Source organism: Pseudochaenichthys georgianus, chromosome 5 (genome assembly GCF_902827115.2).
Source record: "Pseudochaenichthys georgianus chromosome 5, fPseGeo1.2, whole genome shotgun sequence".
In the NCBI taxonomy this organism is placed as follows: domain Eukaryota; kingdom Metazoa; phylum Chordata; class Actinopteri; order Perciformes; family Channichthyidae; genus Pseudochaenichthys; species Pseudochaenichthys georgianus.
In genome coordinates, this window is record NC_047507.1 from 8,096,400 (window position 1) to 8,118,613 (window position 22,214).

The 22,214-nt window shown below is 42.8% G+C and overlaps 2 protein-coding genes across 4 annotated transcripts; both read left to right on the forward strand.

Moving 5' to 3' along the window:
* Positions 1-4,401: 4,401 nt before the first annotated feature.
* Positions 4,402-10,178, forward strand: rae1 (ribonucleic acid export 1). Of its 2 annotated transcripts, XM_034084173.2 has the most exons (13): positions 4,402-4,502; positions 5,102-5,214; positions 5,326-5,430; positions 5,649-5,741; positions 5,828-5,914; positions 5,999-6,085; positions 6,341-6,412; positions 6,518-6,625; positions 6,780-6,886; positions 7,081-7,156; positions 7,585-7,779; positions 7,907-7,992; positions 9,592-10,178. In XM_034084173.2, coding segments are annotated over exons 2-13 (1,107 nt in total). In that variant the 5' UTR covers positions 4,402-4,502; positions 5,102-5,124; the 3' UTR covers positions 9,593-10,178. The 2 variants fall into 2 exon arrangements, with proteins under 2 accessions (XP_033940064.1, XP_033940062.1); XM_034084171.2 differs by lacking the exon at positions 9,592-10,178 and having other exon boundaries at positions 7,907-7,996.
* Positions 10,179-11,742: 1,564 nt separating this feature from the next.
* Positions 11,743-21,331, forward strand: LOC117446748 (RNA-binding protein 38-like). Of its 2 annotated transcripts, XM_034083131.1 has the most exons (5): positions 11,743-11,837; positions 11,914-12,195; positions 14,284-14,407; positions 15,070-15,124; positions 19,617-21,331. In XM_034083131.1, the coding sequence occupies exons 2-5, from the start codon at positions 11,983-11,985 to the stop codon at positions 19,957-19,959; spliced, it is 735 nt and encodes a 244-aa protein (XP_033939022.1). In that variant the 5' UTR covers positions 11,743-11,837; positions 11,914-11,982; the 3' UTR covers positions 19,960-21,331. The 2 variants fall into 2 exon arrangements, with proteins under 2 accessions (XP_033939022.1, XP_033939021.1); XM_034083130.1 differs by having other exon boundaries at positions 11,766-12,195.
* The last annotated feature ends 883 nt before the right edge of the window (positions 21,332-22,214 follow it).

Below are 22,214 nucleotides of genomic sequence, written 5' to 3' on the forward strand. Positions count from 1 at the left end.
TCTAGGTGTAGTCATGGACTCTGACCTGAGTTTCAACAGTCACATTAAAACAGTTACTATCACCTAAAGAATATATCTAGGATTAAAAGACTAATGTCACAGCAGGATTTGGAAAAACTTGTCCATGCCTTTATCTTCAGTAGACTCGACTACTGCAATGGTGTCTTCACAGGTCTCACTAAAAAATCTATTAGAAAGCTGCAGCTGATTCAGAACGCCGCTGCTCGAGTCCTCACTGACACTAAGAAAGTGGATCACATCACTCCAGCTCTGAAGTCTTTACACTGGCTTCCTGTGTGTCAAAGAATAGATTTCAAAATACTGCTGCTGGTTTATAAAGCACTGAATGGTTTAGGCCCAAAATACATTACTGACCTCCTGCTAAATTATGTACCATCCAGATCTCTCAGGTCTTCAGGGACTGGTCAGCTTTCTGTCCCCAGAGTCAGAACTAAACATGTAAAAGCAGCGTTCAGTTATTATGCTCCAAATATCTGGAACAAACTCCCAGAAACCTGCAGGTCCGCTGCAACTCTTACTACTTTTAAATCCAGGCTGAAGACTTTTCTTTTTGTCGCTGCTTTTAATTGAACTATTAATATCTTAAACTGCACTGTAACTTTTATCCATGTATTTTTTCTTTTAATGTTTCTTTTATTAGCTTTTCTTTTTTAATGCTTAATGTCTTTCATTTTTTGTAAAGCACTTTGAATTGCCTTGTGTTGAAAAGTGCTATATAAATAAACTTGCCTTGCCTTGCCTTGCCTTGCCTTAGTTACTTATTTAAAACACAGAATCACTTTTAAAATCCAATCTCAAAGTCAATACAGTAAAGTAATTTAAAGGCTTATTATTCATGAACTGCAACATTAAAATACTGCTTGTGAATGCATAAATCCATTAGCCTATGCTAACACCCTTGAAATAGCCACTCTCGATGGGACGGCCTACCTCCATATTACTTTTGCTACCTAAGACACATTTCGACAGGCTTACATATTTGTTATAACATATTTTACATTAATTAAATTGTGAAACTAAAGTATTTTGTAGTTTTCCTGTTGTGTTACTTCTGCTGTAGGCTATTAGCCAAGTAAAGGATATATGAGTAGGGTACTTCTCCAGAAGGTATTTCCCACATTGCATGATAAAGTATGGTGTTCACTTCACTGGTATTGTGCATTATTTTGGCAGACAGGTGAGGGAACGTTGATACATACTGATGAACTACAGACGGTGAGGAACCATGGTTAACGAGTCTACACTTTGTCCACCAGGGACGTGCACAGACATTTGGAGGGGCTATTGCTCTAAACTGGAAAAAGGGTCTCCCCCCCGAAAAAAAAATATAAGACCAAAACGATTATTACATTAACTAATTTGAACAGTAATTCACATCATCATCTCATAACAAAATAAGCTAAGGCAACTATTTGCATTCGGTGACTTGATTTTTTAAATGAAAACCAGGGACATGTTTTGTTTTGCGGTCCATATCTCATTAAAATATCTAATGTTAGAAACTACTAAAGAAAAAATGGGGACAATCAATGTAGTTTGACCATTCCAGACATACTGACAAAATAGGGCTTCTATAATTACCTTAAATAAACTCACTAATCGCAGTAATGTGTAAGGTATCTAATTATTTATTTAGTATTCCATAACTTAATAACAGAGATGGTCAAATTAAAGTAGAGACATGGCAGAAATCCTACAATGAAGCGGGGCAGTGAAGTGTTCTCTGAGAGAGGGCGATCAAGAGAAGAGAGCGAGCGGCCCCGTCGAGGGAGTTTACCATGCGGGCAATTACATGTAAGAAGAAGAAGAAGAAGAAGAAGAAGAAGAAGAAGAAGAAGAAGAAGAAGAAGAAGAAGAAGAAGAAGAAGAAGAAGAAGAAGAAGAAGAAGAAGAAGAAGAAGAAGAAGAAGAAGAAGAAGAAGAAGAAGAAGAAGAAGAAAAATGAAGCTGGTGTGTTTCCCGCAGCGAGACATACAATCAATTATCATGGTGATTCGACCACAACAGAAGAAAAAAAAAAAGCGGTCGCTCTCCTCCAGAGGGGCAGGTCAGCCAAAAAGGGGAGACGGGCCGTTGCCCGGGCAACAATAGCCCGTACCTGTGCACAGGGTAAGGGGGTGAAAAGTTAGGACGATTCTAAGGGCCCGTGACTGACAGGGGCCGCAAACATTTTTAGAACATTAAGAACAAATGTTTAAGTAACCTTTCATCAATCATCAATAATTAACATTAATAATAATTAACATTAATTAACATTAATATAACGTTAAATTGATAATGTACTCACTAAACTTACGATTCATTTAACTTTTTTTCTTCCAAAAGTTAATTATCCAAAGCCTCTGTACACCCCCCTCTATTTACATGTAATGGTTTGGCCCTGCCTCCAAACGCTGTGCGGCACCGCTCTTTCTAGCAGCAGAGTGAGAGCATGTGAGGAGGGATGCTAGTACTTACTAGGGATGGGAATTTGAAAGCGAAAGCAAATGTATATTTGAATATTCGACCCCCAAAAAACGGTTAACCGATTCACCGAAAAGTATATATCCTATAAAAAAAAGAAAATTAATACATTTTGAAAAATAAATAAATACATGTTCAAAAGTATAGAAACCAAGTCGAATTTGTAAAAATGTATTGAACTGGTGATCACAGTTTGAACAGTTGACAGCTATAGGCCTACAGCTTTCATGCTTAAAACATAACTTGGTTTTCTGATGGATTTGGACATAAACGCGAGTGAAGTATAACCGTCCGGACGCGAGAGAGAGAGATCAGCACCTGCAGCTCTGCCCGCTGTGAGGGACCGGTGAACGGAGCAAAACACACCTTTAGACCTAACACACTTAGCTATGGCACTGTCGTATACATTGAATTATTCCATTTGATCATAAGTAATCAATTTAGGCACCCCTCCCAAAAAAAATAATTACAATACAAATATTCATAACTCATATTCTCATATTCGAATACCTGAATAATTTCGAATATTCGAATATTTGATTAATCGTTCCCATCCTAAGTTACGTGTGTACGATGTCTCAACGACTAACAAAGTCAGGCTTTCAAAAAAGAAAAGAAAGGAGAGAAAGACAAGAGAGAGGGACTAAAGGGTGACAGTATATGTCACCCAGTTTGGTGGGTGTGGTCCATGAGTGGTGGAAATTAGTCTGTTAGCTAAGCTTAGTCCTTTGTAAATAATAATTGTAATGTTTTGCTGACATTAAGTACTGTTAATATCTTCACAGAAAATGGTGGAGGTTTTTCATTTCACTCCTCTTTTAGCTGATATTTAATAAATGCAGGAACATTTTTAGCAGCTATTCATACTAAATCAGTTGTCCCTCCCCCTGGTGCCAGGACCAACAGATCCATATTTAGGCTCAGCATCCCTATCCCCCCATAATGCTTTGCAGTCTTGCCATGCTGTCCATTGAAAGCCAGTTGGCTAGAAAGCTGGACTTCAAGGACTTGATCAGTGACTTTGCCTGTAAGAAGGCTAGGCGCTGGGCTCTTGGTGAGTAAGGCTGAGCCAGGGCTCGTAATAACTGTGAAAGGGCAAGGCTATGGTAACGATATTGAATCACTACACACAAGATGCATGATGAGAAAAAGACTGAGAACAGGTAATAGGCTCTGATTTGGCACCACCATCAGGCATTTCCACTTCCATTTCCGTTTTGTTGTCCATTTACACTTTAATACCCGCTTATTTTGTAGTTGGTATGTATATTTAATTAGAAAATCTGCTGCTTATGTTATTTTTTTGTTATAGCATTTTATAAATGATAATATTGGTGTTAATGTTCACTTTATTTTAATTTAAGAGGTCATGTACATTTAACTTGGATTTATTTAGATTTATGAATGTTCCATTCAAAAATGTTATTAAAAAGGCATAAAAGATGACTATTGAGATCTATTGTCAGGAATGTTAGTGTTAGGCCTATATCAAATAGTGAATTCTACTGCAGTAGAATTTGCTGTCTGCACAGTGTTATATTTTCACCGCTCAGTGTCAGTAAATATTGTGCGGTTAGTATTGGACTACAAGATAGATGCAAGCCTGTACAGGTAGTTATTTAAAGCATAAATGAGTCGGTTGGGTTCTGGAGGTGTGGTTACAGCAATTTTGCTTGGTTGGCATGGCCTGTGCCTGGTGGTGGGGCCCACTGTGATATCTTTTCATGGGGCCCAAAATCCCTGGTGGCGCCCCTGCCCTGTATACTGAGTAAACTAGCGAGGAGCAGACACTCACCTGAGCAGTCGACACCACACTGAGAGTCCATCTGATTACAGTCAGACACTGCCTTCCAGCGCTCACTCTGGTCATTGCATGCTTCTTGCTTCTGCCTTTACCAGGGCCAACATACGTCACCAAACTGCGACATACTGAGGAACTAGCGCCACATTTTCGATGCGCCAAATTATATTGGCATGTTCAGCGTTTAGGCTCATCACCATCATTTAACATATCTGGGGTATGTATGTTATTCTAATTCTAATACGTTTCTCCACATGTTATAATGTTTAAATACGGTGTTTGATTTTGCAGCCAAAATAGCATTAGCTTGCTGCCATAGTTGACGGTGTCTAAATCAAATTAGCTAACCTTAGCTAACGTTTAGAAACGCTGTTATTTGTTGACCTCCTCACTTAATGGTATCTTAAACACCACTAAACTGCCCACTTGTTGTCATAATAACATGGAAGCTAACGCTAGCATTTATATGCTAGCAGCAGTTCATGATAAACGTTAGTTGGCTTTAACATTAGCATCGTGTTTTCAAGTGGCCAATGTTTTGGTTTGCGGTACCCAGTTTGTCCTGGTACCTTACCTAAATCGTTGTTTATAAGCTTGCTAACGGTATTGTAACGTTAGCAAGCTGGTCATGTTAGATTTTCCTGTGTTGGAACACTATTTACCTAACGTTTACAAACCATACAGTAGTTTCTTGCTTCCACGCCCTTTTCGGATTGAACCCTACATACATTTACTTAACTTTCGTTACATGTTATCACGGTGTGTCTTTTTCTGATACTAATGAACATATTACGTCACGTCTTGCTTCTCTCTCAGGCGTACATTGGCGTTAAAGTACTATGAGTTTATTTGGGACAACCTCCGGGTTTGGAGCAGGAGGGACAGGTGTCTTTGGAAATGCAACAACAGACAGCCACAATCCCATGAAGGTAAACAAGCAAGAGTACAGGACAAAAGCATTACATATTATAAATCGTTGTGATGACTGACTGCAAACTGTGCCTTCGCATGTAAATGTTTTTCTTCTTTTTGTCTTGTAGGATGTTGAAGTGACTTCACCTCCAGATGACAGCATCAGCTGTCTGGCTTTCAGTCCTCCCACCATGCCAGGGAACTTCCTTATTGGAGGATCCTGGGCCAACGATGTGAGCTTTTGTTCATCATAGTATTTGTGTACAATATAAGATGATGGCGTACAGTTTTGATTGATTTGTTTGAAGATTTTGGATGATCATCAGAATATGAAGTTTGAGTACAGTTAATGTTCAGAATGATCCTGTGACACTACTTCTGAAATGCACAACAGTGTATATTATGCTCACATGTCAACACAGTTTAACAATGTTTTATATTGTAACCTTAGGTCCGGTGCTGGGAGGTTCAGGACAATGGACAGACCGTCCCAAAAGCCCAACAGATGCACACAGGTCCAGTTCTGGATGCATGCTGGAGCGACGTAAGTCTCATCAACAAAGTAACTCAAGCTCTGCAGTAGATGCTGTCTGCTGGACCGTGGAATAATTGATGATTGTCATTATCCAGGACGGGAGTAAAGTCTTCACGGCTTCCTGTGACAAAACAGCCAAGATGTGGGATCTTAACAGCAATCAAGCAATGCAGATTGCACAGGTAGGATAAGAGTTTACGGATCAATTGTGTCGTCATAACAATGAAACACAATCATCTTACACCCTTCACCGTTTCTCCTCTCAGCATGAGGGCCCGATCAAATCAATCCACTGGATAAAAGCCCCGAACTACAGCTGCATCATGACTGGCAGTTGGGACAAAACACTGAAGGTACAACAGCACATTTCAGCACATTGTTTTCATTCTGTTTTTGCATTTAGGGTGCTAAGAACATCTGAACAAACGACAACCAGCCAATGAAAAAATTACCAACCATTGTGTTTCCAAAACAGACTTCTAGTAAACTAGATTTTCATTCACTTCCAGACCATTATTTTTTATCAACAATTGCCACTACTAGGACTTTTCTCCTTGATGTATCTACATTTGTAATAAGAAACATGACTTTTATGTTTTTCTCTTTAGTTCTGGGACACCCGCTCTCCCAATCCCATGATGTCTCTGCAGATGCCGGAGAGAAGCTACTGTGCAGATGTTGTAAGTGGGATTACAAGTACAACATAAGTTGTCATACGTGGTAAGAAGATAATTGAATATATAACTTTTTGTGTTATTTTTAACCTCACCGTCTGTTATATGCAGGTGTACCCCATGGCGGTGGTAGCCACAGCTGACAGAGGCCTGATAGTTTACCAACTGGAGAACCAACCCTCTGAGTTTCGCAGAATAGACTCGCCTCTCAAACATCAGGTGAATTCTCCTCATCAATTAAAACATATCTCTTCTCTTTGTCGTTTCCCAATCCTACACTAATGTACAGCTGGATTCAATTTCTCGTTAATATAGACTATGACATTGTACTCCTCATGCATGACTAACGTGCTCTTCTGCCCTGGCTCTGTAGCACCGCTGTGTTGCCATATTCAAGGACAAGCAGAACAAGCCCACAGGCTTTGCACTGGGTAGCATTGAGGGCCGAGTGGCCATCCACTACATCAACCCTCCAAACCCGTAAGTGTCTAAAACAATCCATTTCTACCAAGTGAATTCATTTGGGAAGTCTTGCACAAGGTGTTAAATGTATTCAAGTGAAGTGCAATCACTATAATTTAGTTTCTACATCATTTAAGAGACACTGCTCTTTCTCTCAAAGCCCTGAATAAAAATTAAAAAATGACATAAGTGTGTTTCCTGATTCCTTTTAGAGCCAAAGACAACTTCACCTTTAAGTGCCACAGGTCGAATGGAACCAACACCACCACTCCACAGGACATCTATGCTGTAAGTTGTTCAGAATTTTTAACAGTCTTGACATTTTCAACGAAGTGTATGCTTTGTGCTGTTAAATTATATTTTACGTACATATTTGTGTCGCAACATTGAACCAGTTTTAGGACTCAAAGTGTTGAAAAGTCTACAGTAGGTGGATTTAATAATAGTAGTTATGGATGTGTTATATCTACATTAAACACAACTAAAATTCATGAAATGAATTAAACTTCTGATATTCCTATGTAAGGTGATTTTTGCAGTAAAACGTAATGTATTTTAAAAGTGTTTAATTTAGCACAATATTCAATATCTAAGATTAATGAAAATGTGGATTAAAATTAGATTTTATTTAGTTGGTCATACTCACTCAGGTACACTTACTAACCTAGTTAAAATACGTCCTCATCCCTCACCCGAATCCCTTGTTCTCCCATCAGGTCAATGCCATCTCCTTCCATCCTGTCCACGGCACTCTGGCGACTGTGGGCTCAGACGGGCGCTTCAGCTTCTGGGACAAAGACGCCCGCACCAAGCTGAAGACCTCGGAGCAGCTGGACCAGCCCATCACTGCCTGCGCCTTCAACAGCAATGGCAACATCTTTGCATACGCCTCCAGTTACGACTGGTCGAAGGTAAGAGGAGTAACATGTTGGCAAAAGCTGTTATCAGACGGCGCTCTCACTACAATAGTTAAAACATGCAACTCTAGCCTTTTCTAATATTTTCTATTTTGCTCTGTTTTTCTTCTTTATTCCTAAGGGACATGAGTACTACAACCCCCAGAAAAAGAACTACATCTTCTTGAGGAACGCTGCCGAGGAGCTGAAGCCTCGGAACAAGAAATGGTGAGAGCTGAATATGTTCTATGAACCTGGAGGCTGCACTGATTGCACAGGGCTGCCCCACTTCCTGAATACCCATGTGACACCCATGTGGGCCTTTACAGGCACCCTATGATCCCTGGCATGCTTGAATGTAGGCAGTTGCAATACTCATGATCTGACAGGTAGCCTAATTGTATGGTAACGCACTGACCTGAGTGAAGACATTTTTAAAGCAGGTGTAGTTGTTGCTGTAATTGTGTAAACCAGCTGCATTTGCATTTTTTACAGTCAGGAATTTTGAGATGAAGCCTGCTGGTTTTTTAAAGAATGTAGCTTTTAACCAGTGTATTTATTGGCATTACAAGGTATTAAATGACTGATATTTATTAAAATATGGATACAATGAAAATATTTGAGATATTCAACCTATGCAAGCCTCTGTGGTTTGTGTCTGCTGAATATTAGGGCTGCAACAAACGACTAATTTGATAATCGATTCATCTATCGATTAATGAAACGATTAATCGACTATTCGGACTATTATGCCTGCTTGCACAATTTCTCAAACGCTCTTATTTAGCCATCAACTTTTAGATGTAGCTTGCGGTTGTTTTTGGCATGTGGAAACTAGCAATAAAGACAACAAAGATGAATACTTGATTCAAAAATACATATATTATTAAATTAACTTAACAAATTGTGAACACAATTAACATAGCTTTTTATTTAAATTAAATACATAATATTTCACATCAAAAGAAACAACAATGTTTTAACAAATCGTATTAAATAATCTGATGACAGAATAGCTGAAACTTAACAAAATAAAGTGTAACTCAGTTACCTCTAATCATTAACCCATGCTTGTATAATGTAGTTAGCTCCGTGTGTTGCTGCGAGCATACATAACACCTGACGTGGAAACGTTCCTCGTGGATGGGGCTGCAGAGCTGCTAGAAAGACAGTCGAACCCGGTGCATTCCTCCGTCTGAATGTGGAGCACTTTTGCTAAATGTTTAGACAAATTGCTCGTGTTACCGCCCTTACATGCTAAACTCTTATTGCACTATTAGCAACGAGCATTGTCCACATCGAGACGGGTAACATTTAACCACACCTTGGAGCGCTTCTCTCCGCCATCCCCTCCGTGTGTTGCTGCTTGTAGCAGCCGCGTGTGTGTAAACTGCCGCGCCCCCTCGCACACAGGCGGGGGGGAGAGAGATCTCGTCTTGATTGGAAAGATCGAAAATACACCATAGACGCATTTTTTTGTCTTTTCGCATGTTAGAAACGAGTTGGCGACACTAAGACTGCGATATAATGTTTATGTAGCAATAATATATATGACATATATTTTTTTAATGTCTCCAGTACCGATAAAAACACCGATAACGTTGGACCTTAACGGCGCGCAAAACACACGTGATGACGTCACCAACGAATCGACGTCTGAATTAATTGATTTTAATCAATTAAGTCGATTAGTCGTTGCACCCCTACTGAATAGTGATATTGTACTGTTGGTTCCGTGCCAAAAGGGACACAGTAACACCCTTTCAGAAATAAAGAAAAATGTCCCCACGATGTTCTTTGTGACTGACTGCTGCCTCCTGTCTCTAGATTCGTCGTGCCAAGTCGCATCTCTTGTGGGGAAATGCGGAAGACCTGCTGCTTTAGTGTGTGTAAACGCTCGAGGCAGACTCCCTCCTTTCACCTGGACCAATGGCGTGGTGCTGCGTACTGGGCATGGACCAATCAGAGGGGCCTACTACCTAACCTGGCGTTGATGATCTCTGCGTGACAATTGGTCGTAGAGGTCATCAAAGAAGGGGGGGGGTTTATTTGTCACTTATGTTGATGTTCCGATTTCTTTTTTTTTTGTCTAGCTCCTGATTTTTTACAATTTTACAAAGACTTTTCATTCTCTTCTGATTTGCTGTTACTTCGTCGTTAAGCTCCGTGAAGGAAACTGGGGTGTAAAATAAATGAGTGCGTACTATACATTTTAAACATGTTTATTCCAACCTGAAGGGAGGAGGTTAAATTCCTGTATAAATGTCTTTGGGGGATTCACAGACCTGTATTGTGCATGCGAAACCATGAACCACTATCTCATGTTTCAGCTGTAAATCTGTTCATCACGCGGTTCTCTAACACTGGAATTATCACAACTTAAAAATGATAAACGTTGGACAACATCTGTATCACACACTTCTCCTGTCTGCTTGTTTTAACCTAAATTAACCAGCAGGTGGAGCTTTTTCTCTTTTCATTGTCTCAACTGTAGCCGTTACCTGTGGAGGAGTGGCAGAAGTCAGAGAGCTAAGCAGGACAAATGAGATCAAAGCATGACACGGGGCTTCTTCATCCAGGTTAAACCTCTTTGACAGAGATACACAGCTGGAAATAAGGGGATTTATCAAGAGGATATGAATGAGGCAGGCACAAAGGCCATGTGTGAAAAGTGAACTAGTTCATAGAGGAGAAGGTGTGAATTAAATGCCTTTTTATTGCGGTCATTAGAGTATCACCTCACTGTTAGCCCGACCGTTAGTACTTGGCAGTGGAACTCCAAGGCTTCGAGGGCGGGAAGATCTGCCACTGTTCACCGGCTCCTTTAAGCTTTCATGGGGTAGCGCTCCTCAAGACCCCTGTCTCCTGTACTGTTTCAACATGCTGTACTGAGTTTATTTTATCTAATTCATTCCTCTAACTTGAATGATCATGAATTAACCTGAATTACTGTCTCGAAAAATCACAGGAAAGTAATATTTATTTGTACATTTAGGTACATTTTGGATTGACCTGTTGCTTTTCTCCCTCTGACCTGCGCAGAGGTTATCTGTGTTTGTGAGTAACATGTAGAGACTCGTAGAAAGCATTACTGACAGTGGAAGTATAAACTCAAGTGCACCCTTGACCTTTTTTTTTATTTTTGCAAAATATGCCTATCTTTTGCTTTTATGATGGGCTGATAAAAGGTGGCCTGTTGTGGCAGGCCCAATTAAATGTGCCACATTGTACTCTTAACCAGTTTATTTCACAAAAAGCCTTAAAGCTATGGGTACCAGGTTAGACTTTGATATTGCTTCTTCAAAGGGAAGTTGGGTATAATCACTAACTGTATATAACCACAGTAGATTTAAAATGAATCCCAATGGTATGTTGTTCTACAACACAAACAAAACTCTCATATAATAAATTGTGAGGTCACATAAGTAAGGTTTTCTTAAAAAATGCCTACATAAAGAATATTTAGAAGTTAACACTGTCTGGGGTTTGATTTCTCCTTATGTGTATTAAATAATAGAGTATTTTAAAAGTAAATAGTAAAACGCCAGCATAATATATTATAAAGTTAGGATTAATAGCTTAGTGTTTTAGCTGAAGTGGTGTGGTTTCGACTGTCCTTTTGTTTCAGCTGCACGGCACTGTTGCTTCCTGATATGTGCCATGTCACGATGATAAAAGTGAAGTAACAACAAAAGCATAATAAGCAGACATTAACTAGTGCTTATACAAGTTTAAAAAAACGTTATTTGTAATAAGTGGACACAATGACTTCCTTATTACAGTAGAAACATGCACCATGTGGTGGAGCCGCGCTTTCTGCCGTACAGTACGGGTTTTTCTTTGTGTCGTAAAGGACAAAAGCAGGTGCAGCACGGAGCCGGGGAAGGCGGACCAATGGGAGGAGCGGCTGCTAAAGTTGGCATTCGGCGGTGATGATGATTGGTTAGGAGTTGGAAGTGGGCGTGGTTTCAGTTGTGGCATATAAAACCTGCCGGCACTTTTTTTTTTTGTGTCAAAGAAGAAGCAATTTGTTTCGACGCAACCAAGAGGAGCTCAGGCGCAGTTGTCATCAGGTAGCTACAACTTTGAGCAAAGGTCACAACCGATTGGAAAACTGCGCCATAATATAGAGCCGTTTTTGTTTTACAGATGCTGGGACATTGTTGCATCGCTTAGTTTATTTCCTGCGTGCCTCCGGTCCTCTCCCCCGGCTGACCAATGCTTCTGCATCAGTACATGAACGGAGCCCTGGAAGTCATGCATCCCTCAGCGATACAGAAAGACACTACTTTTACCAAAATCTTTGTCGGCGGGCTGCCATACCACACAAACGATGCCTCACTGAGAAAATACTTCGAGGCCTTTGGGGACATTGACGAGGCTGTGGTGATAACGGACCGACAGACCGGCAAATCCAGAGGATACGGCTTTGTGAGTACTTTGACCGCCGTGCACCAACATGTAGCACTCGTTCACAACTTTAAATACCATCAGAACACATTACAAGCTACTCTTTTTTTTTATTATTCTGCCATTGATTTTTACTAAATTGTCATTTAAACATGCTTGTTTTTAGAGTATACATTACATTTGCTTGCCTTTTTATGTGTAGCTCCCTTTCTTAATAAGTATTCCTATCAAAAAACATCCATTCTCGTTTTATCTACGGTGTAGTCATTCAGATACATGTCAAAGGTAATCCTCCACTGAGGCTCATTGAAATAATTGCAAAGCATCTCTGCTCTTTCGCCTGGCTGACTGTTATGTTGTTATGTTAGCTTAATGAGGATGAGGGTTCACACAAGTTGATGGGTAACTAAGAAGATTATATTTCAACATATGCCTCATGTGCAGCCCCCCTCACTCACCCCTGAGCTGTGTGTGTGTGTGTGTGTGTGTGTGTGTGTGTGTGTGTGTGTGTGTGTGTGTGTGTGTGTGTGTGTGTGTGTGTGTGTGTGTGTGTGTGTGTGTGTGTGTGTGTGTGTGTGTGTGTGTGTGTGTGTGTGTGTGTGTGTGTGTGTGTGTGTGTGTGTGTGTGTGTGTGTGTGTGTGTGTGTGTGTGTGTGTGTGTGTGTGTGTGTGTGTGTGTGTGTGTGTGGAGCAGTCAGCCGTAGCACATGATTTGCATCACATCTTGGCTGCTGAGATAGTAAATTCCTACGTTAACAAATTGTCCTCTCAAATTTGTGTTAAATTTCCACTTTGATCGTATCTTTTTTTCCAGTCTTGTTTGGACAGTCCAAGCCATATAAATTACTTGGAAGCTAATATATAAACTGAGGTTCACCTAGTCTGTCTGACTGGACGTCTGGTGGGAAAAGTGCTGTGTACCACAACATTAATCACAACTTGATCTTGGCTGAAGTTGCCTTAAGTCAGTCTACTTTGTGACGTTATCCTGTTAAAGTTAGACAGACGGAGATGGTTATTCTCTCACTGTCACAAAGAACAGGAGCAGCATGAAAGAAATGCAAATATTTACCAGAACTTTGAAAAGACGCATCAGCAGCACTAATGCACTGTCGGGCCAAAGAAGGAATGGAAAACTGTTATGTGTGCATGTTTACTTCTGAGGGGGGAATCCGAAGACAATTGCTCTGGGTGTGTTTACACATCAGCTCCCTGGGGAAAAGACGTCTTAACGGCTGTGTGTGGAGGCCGGTGATTCAGGTTAGACGGGCTCGGGGCCATGAGGGTGCTGCCTGGGACAAGTTGAGCATAACCGAGGTAGATCAGCACTTTATAGTTTGTGTGTGCCAAGAGGAGACATGCTTCTTCTGATTGCTCTAGTCAAAGAGATGGCTGGCAGCAGGAGGGAGGGAGGTAGGGAAGCGCCCAAAAGCTGAGCGCACCTTTTTTCTAAACACGCTTTAGAGGTGGATTAGGAGAACCCCCCCTCGTCACAGTGTAAACACAGCCTTGTTCCTTCCTGTGTGTTCACAACACAGGCCCTGGAGTGGGCTTTGTTCCGGGTCCATACACTATGAAGAGGCTTTTTTTAAAACGTCCTCTTAAACAATGCACGACGTGGCCTATATACACTGCTCTGTCCACATGGAGAGGCGACTGAAGCCTCCGAGTTGGCAAAATGTGGCAATCAAAACAGCAGGACCCGTCTAATGCCAGGAGGCAGAGAGGAGGGCAAGGGGTGGGGTGGGGGGGGGACTTAGACCGATCTTCTTAATATTTTGTCCCTAATTGGATAAGCTCCTTGTAGCTCTTCCCAGAACCATATTTCAGCTGGTCGGCTGAGTGGCTGAGTGGCACTGCTGCTGTGGGCAGTTTTCAAAGCTTATCATTGTTCTTTGTTTGTAGTTTTCTTCAGACAAACGGAACAACAGTGGGAAACCTGTAGGGGGGCATTTTTATGATGAGGCAATCAGACCAAGTGCTGTTAAGTTCAAGTGTTTTTGTTTAGCTTGAACAGTTAATGTAGAACCAGCCGGGGTCTGACCCTGACTCCAGATAATGATTTTTGTTCCTGTGAGATCTTGTTGACAAGTCTGACTTTGTTACCAGGTGACGATGACAGACCGAGGATCAGCAGAGAGAGCCTGTAAGGATCCCAACCCCATAATCGATGGCAGGAAGGCCAACGTGAACCTGGCCTACCTGGGGGCCAAGCCCCGCAGCATTCAGACAGGTGAGAGAAATACTGGAGGTGTCCTAAATCTACAAATAGTTTGTGGAACAAGGTTTGTAAAAAGCCTCGACTCATAATTACTTGATTTTAAATGTGTGTTCTTGCATCTCACTGTACAAAGGAGCTGAACATATACGTACAGTTGAGTCACATTTTAATACAATTACAACGTTAGAACCTGCATTTATTGCTATGGGTTACGAGTTATTCTTCAATCTTTATTTTGTGCAATTGCAATGATGATAAAGCTTTGATAATGTGCTGGATTGTACTCTTGAAAAGCTATACATTACAAACCAAGGTTCAAATAAGGATCCTTCCTTTCCCAACCAATGGTCGTAACGGCATAAAACACACAACCTAAGATATGAACAAAAACAAAGCTGGTTTAAAAACGACCCGTGTCCAGGCAGTCTGGGTCCAATACCACAATCCATACATCCACATGCAGCATATTTAATATTTACATACTAAATAACTCGGTCTCTCCAATGCACACATGCTTTACTGTTGCTTAAAGTACATTTGTAACTGTTGTTCCATCAGTGGTAGGTTAGACACAGACGCTGCCTCTGTCTCGCTGTGCCCTCTGTGTATTGTTCTCTGGTCCTCCTCTGTAAATGCAAATGTGTGTGTCTGACAGCCAGCCTCCTATCTTGCAGGCATATCCATCGGAGTGCAGCCCATTCACCCAGCACTCATCCAGAGGCAGTATGGGTAAGTGAGCGGGAGTGGGCGATGTTGTATTTCTCTGTGTGGGACGCCACTGGGCCTCCATTTACTTTGACAAACAGGGCCTCTGGAAAGTACATGTCAGTTTCTGTGTCCAGACGCAACTCCAGAAGTAGGCCATTAGCTCATTTGAGTTTTGTAGGGCCGGGTGATGTTTCGCACGTCTGTGGTAATAGGAACGCATTCCAGAGGTGAACGTGTGACTCTTGAGTCAGGAGTCAGTACCGCGCTCCGTCACTGAGAAGGCCTGCTACAGGTGGGTGTGTTGTAGAAACAGCCTGGAGAGCGCCTGGGAGCCATGGTCTGTTAAACGGCTAATGAGCAGCCTCCGCAGCTCGGATATCACCCCTCACCACCACTCGTGTTTTACACACCGAACCTCAGATCCGCCTGGGAGATAAAAATAGTCGAGTTGACTCTAGGAAAGTGGTTTTGTGTTTATGTTTTTGATCCATGGTGCCTGTAGAAATGCAAACTAACATTTCTAACTAAAGACGAGTGGTATTCTTCATTAGATTAAAAAGAAAAACGATGTTGAACAGCTTATTTTAGTCATTTATCGCATTAGTGGCAACAATTGCTGGTAACTTTTTGAATTTGAGGATTCTTAGTAAATTCGTTTTTCCACCATTTTGCTCTGTTTTATGACATGATAATGAATGGGCAACAGTTCTGAGCATCAGCTGTTTAAGCATGTTTCAAGCTTGAATTACAACAACGACAAAAAAAAATCCAGTTTGAGTAATACGAGCTAGATTCAGGCGTGCACACTGGGAGGCTGTGGGATATGTTTTGACATTTCATGAATTAAACGTTCAGTCGTAGCTCTATCCAGTATGTGTTTAAGAGCTTCGGAAAAATCCCAGGACGATCTCCAGTGACAAAAAAAGAAAATGTTGTGGCTTTGTAGGGTCATGTGTTAACCAGTCATTTCTGTAAGCTCTCACTGGATCTGAATGATTCATCTCGGACTCCACTAGGAACATGTCCCATCGTGTCCGTAGGAGGAAAGTCCCTCAAATGTCCCGCGCTCCTGCTGCTGCCATAGTGAGCACGGATGCCACTGAAACCCAGAGGGTTTGAAATGTGGAGCGCAGTGCTGCTCTGAGGCATGTGCCTGACAGGTGCCGGCTCGAGTTACACCCCCTTAATCTCCTGACGACCACCACCGCCCCAGAGAGGCGCACACAGCACCTGTCCACCCGCCTCTATTCGCCGGCTGACAGACGCAGGCCTCCCTAAGATCCAGAGCGCACAAGTGGCTTTTCTTTCAGCCTCTCTTCGACCCCCCCAAACCCCTTGACAACATATGGTGTGAGGACGTGATCTGAAGTAGGGTTTCAAACGATGGCTGCTGCGGCTGCGTGTGTTTATTGCTGTGGTCAGCAGATGATGGCGACTGGGCCAGAGGGGGGTCATTGAGGCCAGGGGGGGAGTTTTCAGTGTGCTTGCAGATTCATCTCCACTCATGCATCAGTTCCTCCTCTTCTTCATCCACCTCCCTTCTCTCTCCCACATCACTTGTATTGTTTTCAACTCTAATCTCTCCAATTGAAGCTGAAGTGTCGGAGCCTGAAAACTGACACCTCTGTGAGACTGGGGGGAGGGGGCAGGGAGTTGGGGGGGGGGGGGGTGTATTCTGGGACTTAATGCTTAATGAGGCAGTCTGCTCCCTAGGAAACTCACCTCTCCAGGTGCCAAACAAAACACCCTTTTTCTTGCTACCGCTTTTGCCAAAGAATCTTCACAAACAAAGAGGAGAGGAATATCAAGTCTCCTTACCAGTACTGAGAGGTGTTGTTAATCCCCCCTCCCAGTCCAGCCCCCCCTCCCAGTCCAGCCCTGGCTGTTTTCACACTTTCTTTTGCGGTGAGTCATACGCCGAAGATCATTTCTCTTATCGTGTAGAAATATTTAGCTGCTCGGTGTGATTTATCGCTCCGGCTTTTCACATCGCCTCATTAGATTGCCTCGATGATGATGATGATGATGATGATGATGATGATGATGATGATGATGACTCTGGCCTGTATTTGTAATGCATACGGACATCAAATGTGTTCCTCTTTATGAAACAGACTGGCGGTCAGCAAAGATACTGCTGACTTATGATCTTCTGGCCGTCAGCCACTGCCCCACAATGCACTTGGCATCTCCGTGCCCCCGGGAGCTGGTTACTGTCCCCAACTAGCCACGTCACTCTGTTCTCTTCACTTGGAGTTAACTCTTCGTCTCTTTGTGCACACCATCTAATACAGGGGGGCTTTGTTTACCCTCAAGTCCCTTCAGGCGTACATTATTTACACGAGTTTCTATTTACCTAAACAAGGTCACGTGATTTTAAGCCTGGATTAAGGCGCACTGCCTGTGGCGACACACTGCCAAGGCCACGGAAAAAAGGCAGGCTCATTATACATCATGCGAGTGAAAGCACAAATGCCCCACAGCATTAATATATGGTCATCTCTGAGTGAATGCATCATTGTACGAGGCTCAATAGCACTGCGAGGGTAGATTGCTCTCGTGGGTGGGTGGGGGTTACCTTCCTGTGCGTATGCTCACTTGTGTGCCTCTGTTATCTTGCTTTATGTGTCCGTCTCAAATGTCCCCTTCATGAGCCAGATGTCTCGCTGAGCTGGTGCAACTTGTTTTTCTACCATGTTGTTGTTTGAAATATCTTCCTCAATGCTGGAAAAACAGGACATTTCTGCAGGTTTCGTAGCTGAAGCTGCCATTAAGGATGTCTCATAACCACTTCTTTTCTGTTTCTAATTCCAATTGGGAGTCATAAAACGAGGCCATTGCATTCAAAACCAAACATTTAACACAAATCCTAATGAAAATTCAGCATTTTATGTTGTTTTAGAGGCGCTATAGTATCTTACTAGAAGCCATTGTTCTTTTACAAATTGTGTTGCAATCATACTTTTGATGTGGGCTACTGAACATTACACAACATTTGGATTGGTAGGTGTGATGTATATGCAGCACCACAATCAGTATCCTGCTATTTGAATATCTATTGATTTAATTTCATTAAGGGTCAGATAACTGACGACACATGTCAGTACCCCAAATGCTTCCTGATCCCATCCCAAATGTTACTGACGATATTCCTCCTATCCAACCTTCTGCCACGGTTGCTTCCTGCTGCCAGCTGACCACCAGCGTACCAGCAGAGGATCAGAAGATGCCCACAGTGCAGGAGTAGTCCAGAGGAGGGGGGGGGTAGACAGAAAATGTCTGCCTCGCTCGCCCCGTCCCTCCTCCCTCAGCCAGCCCCTCTCCAAGGTGCCAGTGATGGCGTGAGAGTGCAGTGCGGTGTGCTGTGATGGATTGGAGTGCCTTTTTATCTTTTCTCTCTTGTGTGATATGAACTGAAGAGGTTTTGCTGATTGCGGTGTGACTCTTTCCCTATTATGGCATGGTTTGGGCTTTGCAGTTGTTACTGGTGTGTGTGTGGGTGGGTGGCTGGGTGGAAGAGAGAGGGGGGGGGGGTGTTTGTGTGAAAGCGTGATGACATCCCTATCCATGCATGCTTCCATCTTTTGCTGTGTTGACTTCCCGGCTGGCTCTCATTACTGATCCTCTTCTTCTGCCGGATTGAATCATAGAAGAAGAAAAAGCTAACGCTGACATTTTAAATCCAGACCATGAAGGGAAGATTTCTGTCAGTACTGAGATGCAGCTCCGTAGCGTACGTCAAAGTGGCTTTTGTTGTGACTTTGTTGTCTTTGTCTCGTGGTCTGGGTCCCAAATGTCAACGATAAGTGCTTTAATGAAAAAAAGTTGGTTACATCACCCTGTTAAATGAAAGAGGAGGGGTTCTTCTCTCCGCCACAACCCCCCCTCCCTGTAGACGACAAACCCAGGAGACACTTCATGATCTGACTAAAATAGACTCTCCTCTTCCCTTTTCCTTAGCTCATAAAGAGGCAAAGAAAGACAGCGCAGTCCCCGGACCCCCCTGCTGTAATGGGCTTTATGTGAAATCTGGCCTGACACCCAACTCTGAACTCCAAACCTGCCCCTCCCCCGGCTAGCATCCTCACGTAGCAGATTTTAAGTGAGAACTAGGAGACTTCTGCCTTCACAAACTTCCCTTTTTTGTGTGGTTGTGTGTGTGTTGAGCGAGTGAAGAGCAGCAGCTGTTAAAACAATGCTTGACAGTAACGGCTGTCTCTGTCAGTCACCCCCGCCATCCCCCTCCCGTCTACCTCAGGAGGCTCTACCTAACAGGTTTTGTAGGTTTTACTAACTGACACAGACTGAGCGTTGAGTCACCTTCGCCTGCTAACCTCCTCCTCTCCTTCATGTAGCCTTTGATAACAGTGGATCTCCTAGTTTCAGAACAACACCAGAGAGTTTATATTCCCAGCAAGCTCGCCTTCTGGGAGCAATGTAAACAATAGAAGCAAGGCTCTGAGATGTCTGCTTCACCATCTAATAACCCTCCTCTCTTTGTGTCTGTCTACAGGTTGGCCCAGCAGTACGTCTACCCACAGGCCTACATGCAGCCCAGCCTGGTGCTGCCCTCTCAGGTTTCCTCCTCCGTCGGCAGCAGCCCCTACATGGACTACAGCGCCGCCTACTCCCAGTACGCCCAGGCGGCCTTTGAGCAGCAGTACCCGTACGCCGCCTCTCCGGCCAGCTTCCTGGGGTACAGCTACGCCACCAGCCCCACAGCCAGCGTCGGACCTGCCCCCGCCGCCACGGCACCGGCCTCCGTCCACGCCGCCCTCCCCTCTGCCGCTGGCCCGGGACAGGCCTTCCTGCACTACGCCCAGCAGCAGCACATCCAGCCGGACCGCATGCAGTGAGCCGGTGAAGGAAGCACCGAAGAAGACGAAGACGGTGGAGGAGGGAGTAGTGGATGCGGACCTTTTTATAAAGAGATGATGGCGAAACCTTTAAGGGTGACCCAGCTATCATCAGCAGGGGCTTTCAGGAAGAGAAAAACAAGGGTGGGACTATTGCACTATACGATCAGGAATTAACCCTTTGCTCGTTGGCTAAAGGGTAAAAGGGTTGGGAGGCTGTCAAGGTTCACGTTTGGGAAACTAGACAGCTTAAAGTATGCGGTCGCTTCCAAGGGCTTCCAGAAGCTGACACTTCATGTTTTTATTATCATTATTATTATTATATGTATCGTCCTTTATTATTGTATTAAAGTCAATTATTTGTTTGTATGCCATTATTATCAATGTTGTTCTGGCTCAATCAGTGGAAGTCCTGTGTGTCCGTGGTACATACTGATGGTGGGAGAGCTGTCACGCCTCTTTCCTCCCGACCCCCAGTGTCGGATATTAAGGGCACTGCTGCTTTGGGACACTCGGGGACAGTCAGAGATGGGGGGGAGAAGGGTATACAGCCAGCCCTAAGCCTCTCCGTGGTCCCATCCTAGTGCCCTTCACAGGGTAGAACTGCCCCGTGAACAAAAACCTCCAGATCTACGACGCAAGAGGACGATGAGATTTCACCTCAAGGACAAATCGGAAAGAACGTTTCAGTATAAATGACAGTGGGGGCTCCATTGTTTTTTTTATGTCAGGACTACACTTTTTTGTATTCTTAATTAAAGAGGCCTTAATAATACAGAAACTCCTTTTTGAATCTCTTGATTTTTCAAGCGCTCCCCTCCCCACTACAGAAACTAAGTGCAGAGAGTTTGTAACTGGCCTTGCTTGGGTCTTGATGATTTCAAATGGATGTAGATAATCACATGCAGTACGTGGGCGACGGGGAGCAGGGGCGCTGTGTATCGTTGTTGAAAGGTAGCTGACACTGAGCTCAAACACCAGTGTGTTTCTTTTACTCACTGAGATTGTTGCTCTCAAGAGGACATTCATGTACAGCAATTTAAAATGTTTTCAGTCATCAAGTACATTTACAATATTTATATGTAGGTATTTATATGAGGTACTAAGTTAAGATAGCTTCTTTGTTTTGTTACTATGACTTGTTGTGGCACTGATGTCATTTAACCTGCAGATACACAGGTGTCGTATTTTCATTTGTCCCGTCACGATGTCCGAGGAGTTGTGTGCACGGCAACTACAATTGATGCTCTTTTGTAGATCCTTGACCGGTTGCATAAGAAATTCGTTACATTTTTTTTCAATAAAGATGTATTTTACAGTCCCTTCAAAGAAGCCATACCAAAAAAAATGGAAATAAAGACTTTGTACATAAAGATGACTCTTGACTTCTTCTTTGATTGTTGAAATGTATCTGCAAAATACATGTCAAAAAGGGAACTTTAATCATACATGTCGTGTTATTGAAGCAGCACTGTGTACTCGGATAAAATGGCTAAATTCCAAGTCCTGCTGTGATGATGCTGTGAAAACCCTGTGGGGTGACAGGGTTCACTTATGTGTGTGTGTGTGTGCGTTTAGAGATCCTGTACATGAGGGGAACAGAGGGGAGGGAGGAGGCTCAGACTTATCAAGCCACCACCTGCCAGGGGGGCTGGGTGTGTTTTCTCGGCCAACACGTTTGCCTTCCTTTTACCTCACTCACAGTTTTGTTTAGTTTGACAGAAAGTGGTTTTCAAGTCTCGGTTTCTCTGCGGTTTCCCAACAGTGTCTCTACATGTTTATGCTTACATCAGCGACTTGGGAAGATGTGTCACTTCAAAACCTCACTTTGGATTGAAGAACAAAACACAGGCATGGTTGTAGGAAACAAAAACACATCCATTATCTTGTCTTTACAATATACCCACTCAGTAATGATTCACAATACAGCCTTTAATTAAGGATATGCTTTTTTCTGGTGCAATGTTTTGATATATCGACTCAGTCCTCATGACATGTTCCACATACCTGTAATTATGTGGACACGCATGTCGGTGAGTTTCAGTTCACATGATTTGTATTCTAATAGTTGTGTTTGGTTTCCCAAGTTAGTTTAAAGGAGAGTCCTGCAGTTAAGAAATGTACTTCCATTATGGAGAAAGAAAGAGGCAGATAAAAGTAAGACTAAGAGTCTACAGTCAAATTAGCAGCTCATTGAGCTAAATGCTTAAATTAACATAACTTAAATGTCAAACAACTGCTACCTGCTTAGCATT

Bases quoted from the DNA above. Each gene is read 5' to 3' on its own strand.
- LOC117446748 (XM_034083131.1), top strand. From the start codon at position 11,983: ATGCTTCTGCATCAGTACATGAACGGAGCCCTGGAAGTCATGCATCCC. The intron at 12,196-14,283 runs GTGAGTACTTTG...CTTTGTTACCAG, and splicing joins AATCCAGAGGATACGGCTTT to GTGACGATGACAGACCGAGG. The intron at 14,408-15,069 runs GTGAGAGAAATA...CCTATCTTGCAG, and splicing joins GCCCCGCAGCATTCAGACAG to GCATATCCATCGGAGTGCAG.
- rae1 (XM_034084171.2), top strand. From the start codon at position 5,125: ATGAGTTTATTTGGGACAACCTCCGGGTTTGGAGCAGGAGGGACAGGT. The intron at 5,431-5,648 runs GTGAGCTTTTGT...TTGTAACCTTAG, and splicing joins GAGGATCCTGGGCCAACGAT to GTCCGGTGCTGGGAGGTTCA. The intron at 6,626-6,779 runs GTGAATTCTCCT...CTGGCTCTGTAG, and splicing joins ACTCGCCTCTCAAACATCAG to CACCGCTGTGTTGCCATATT.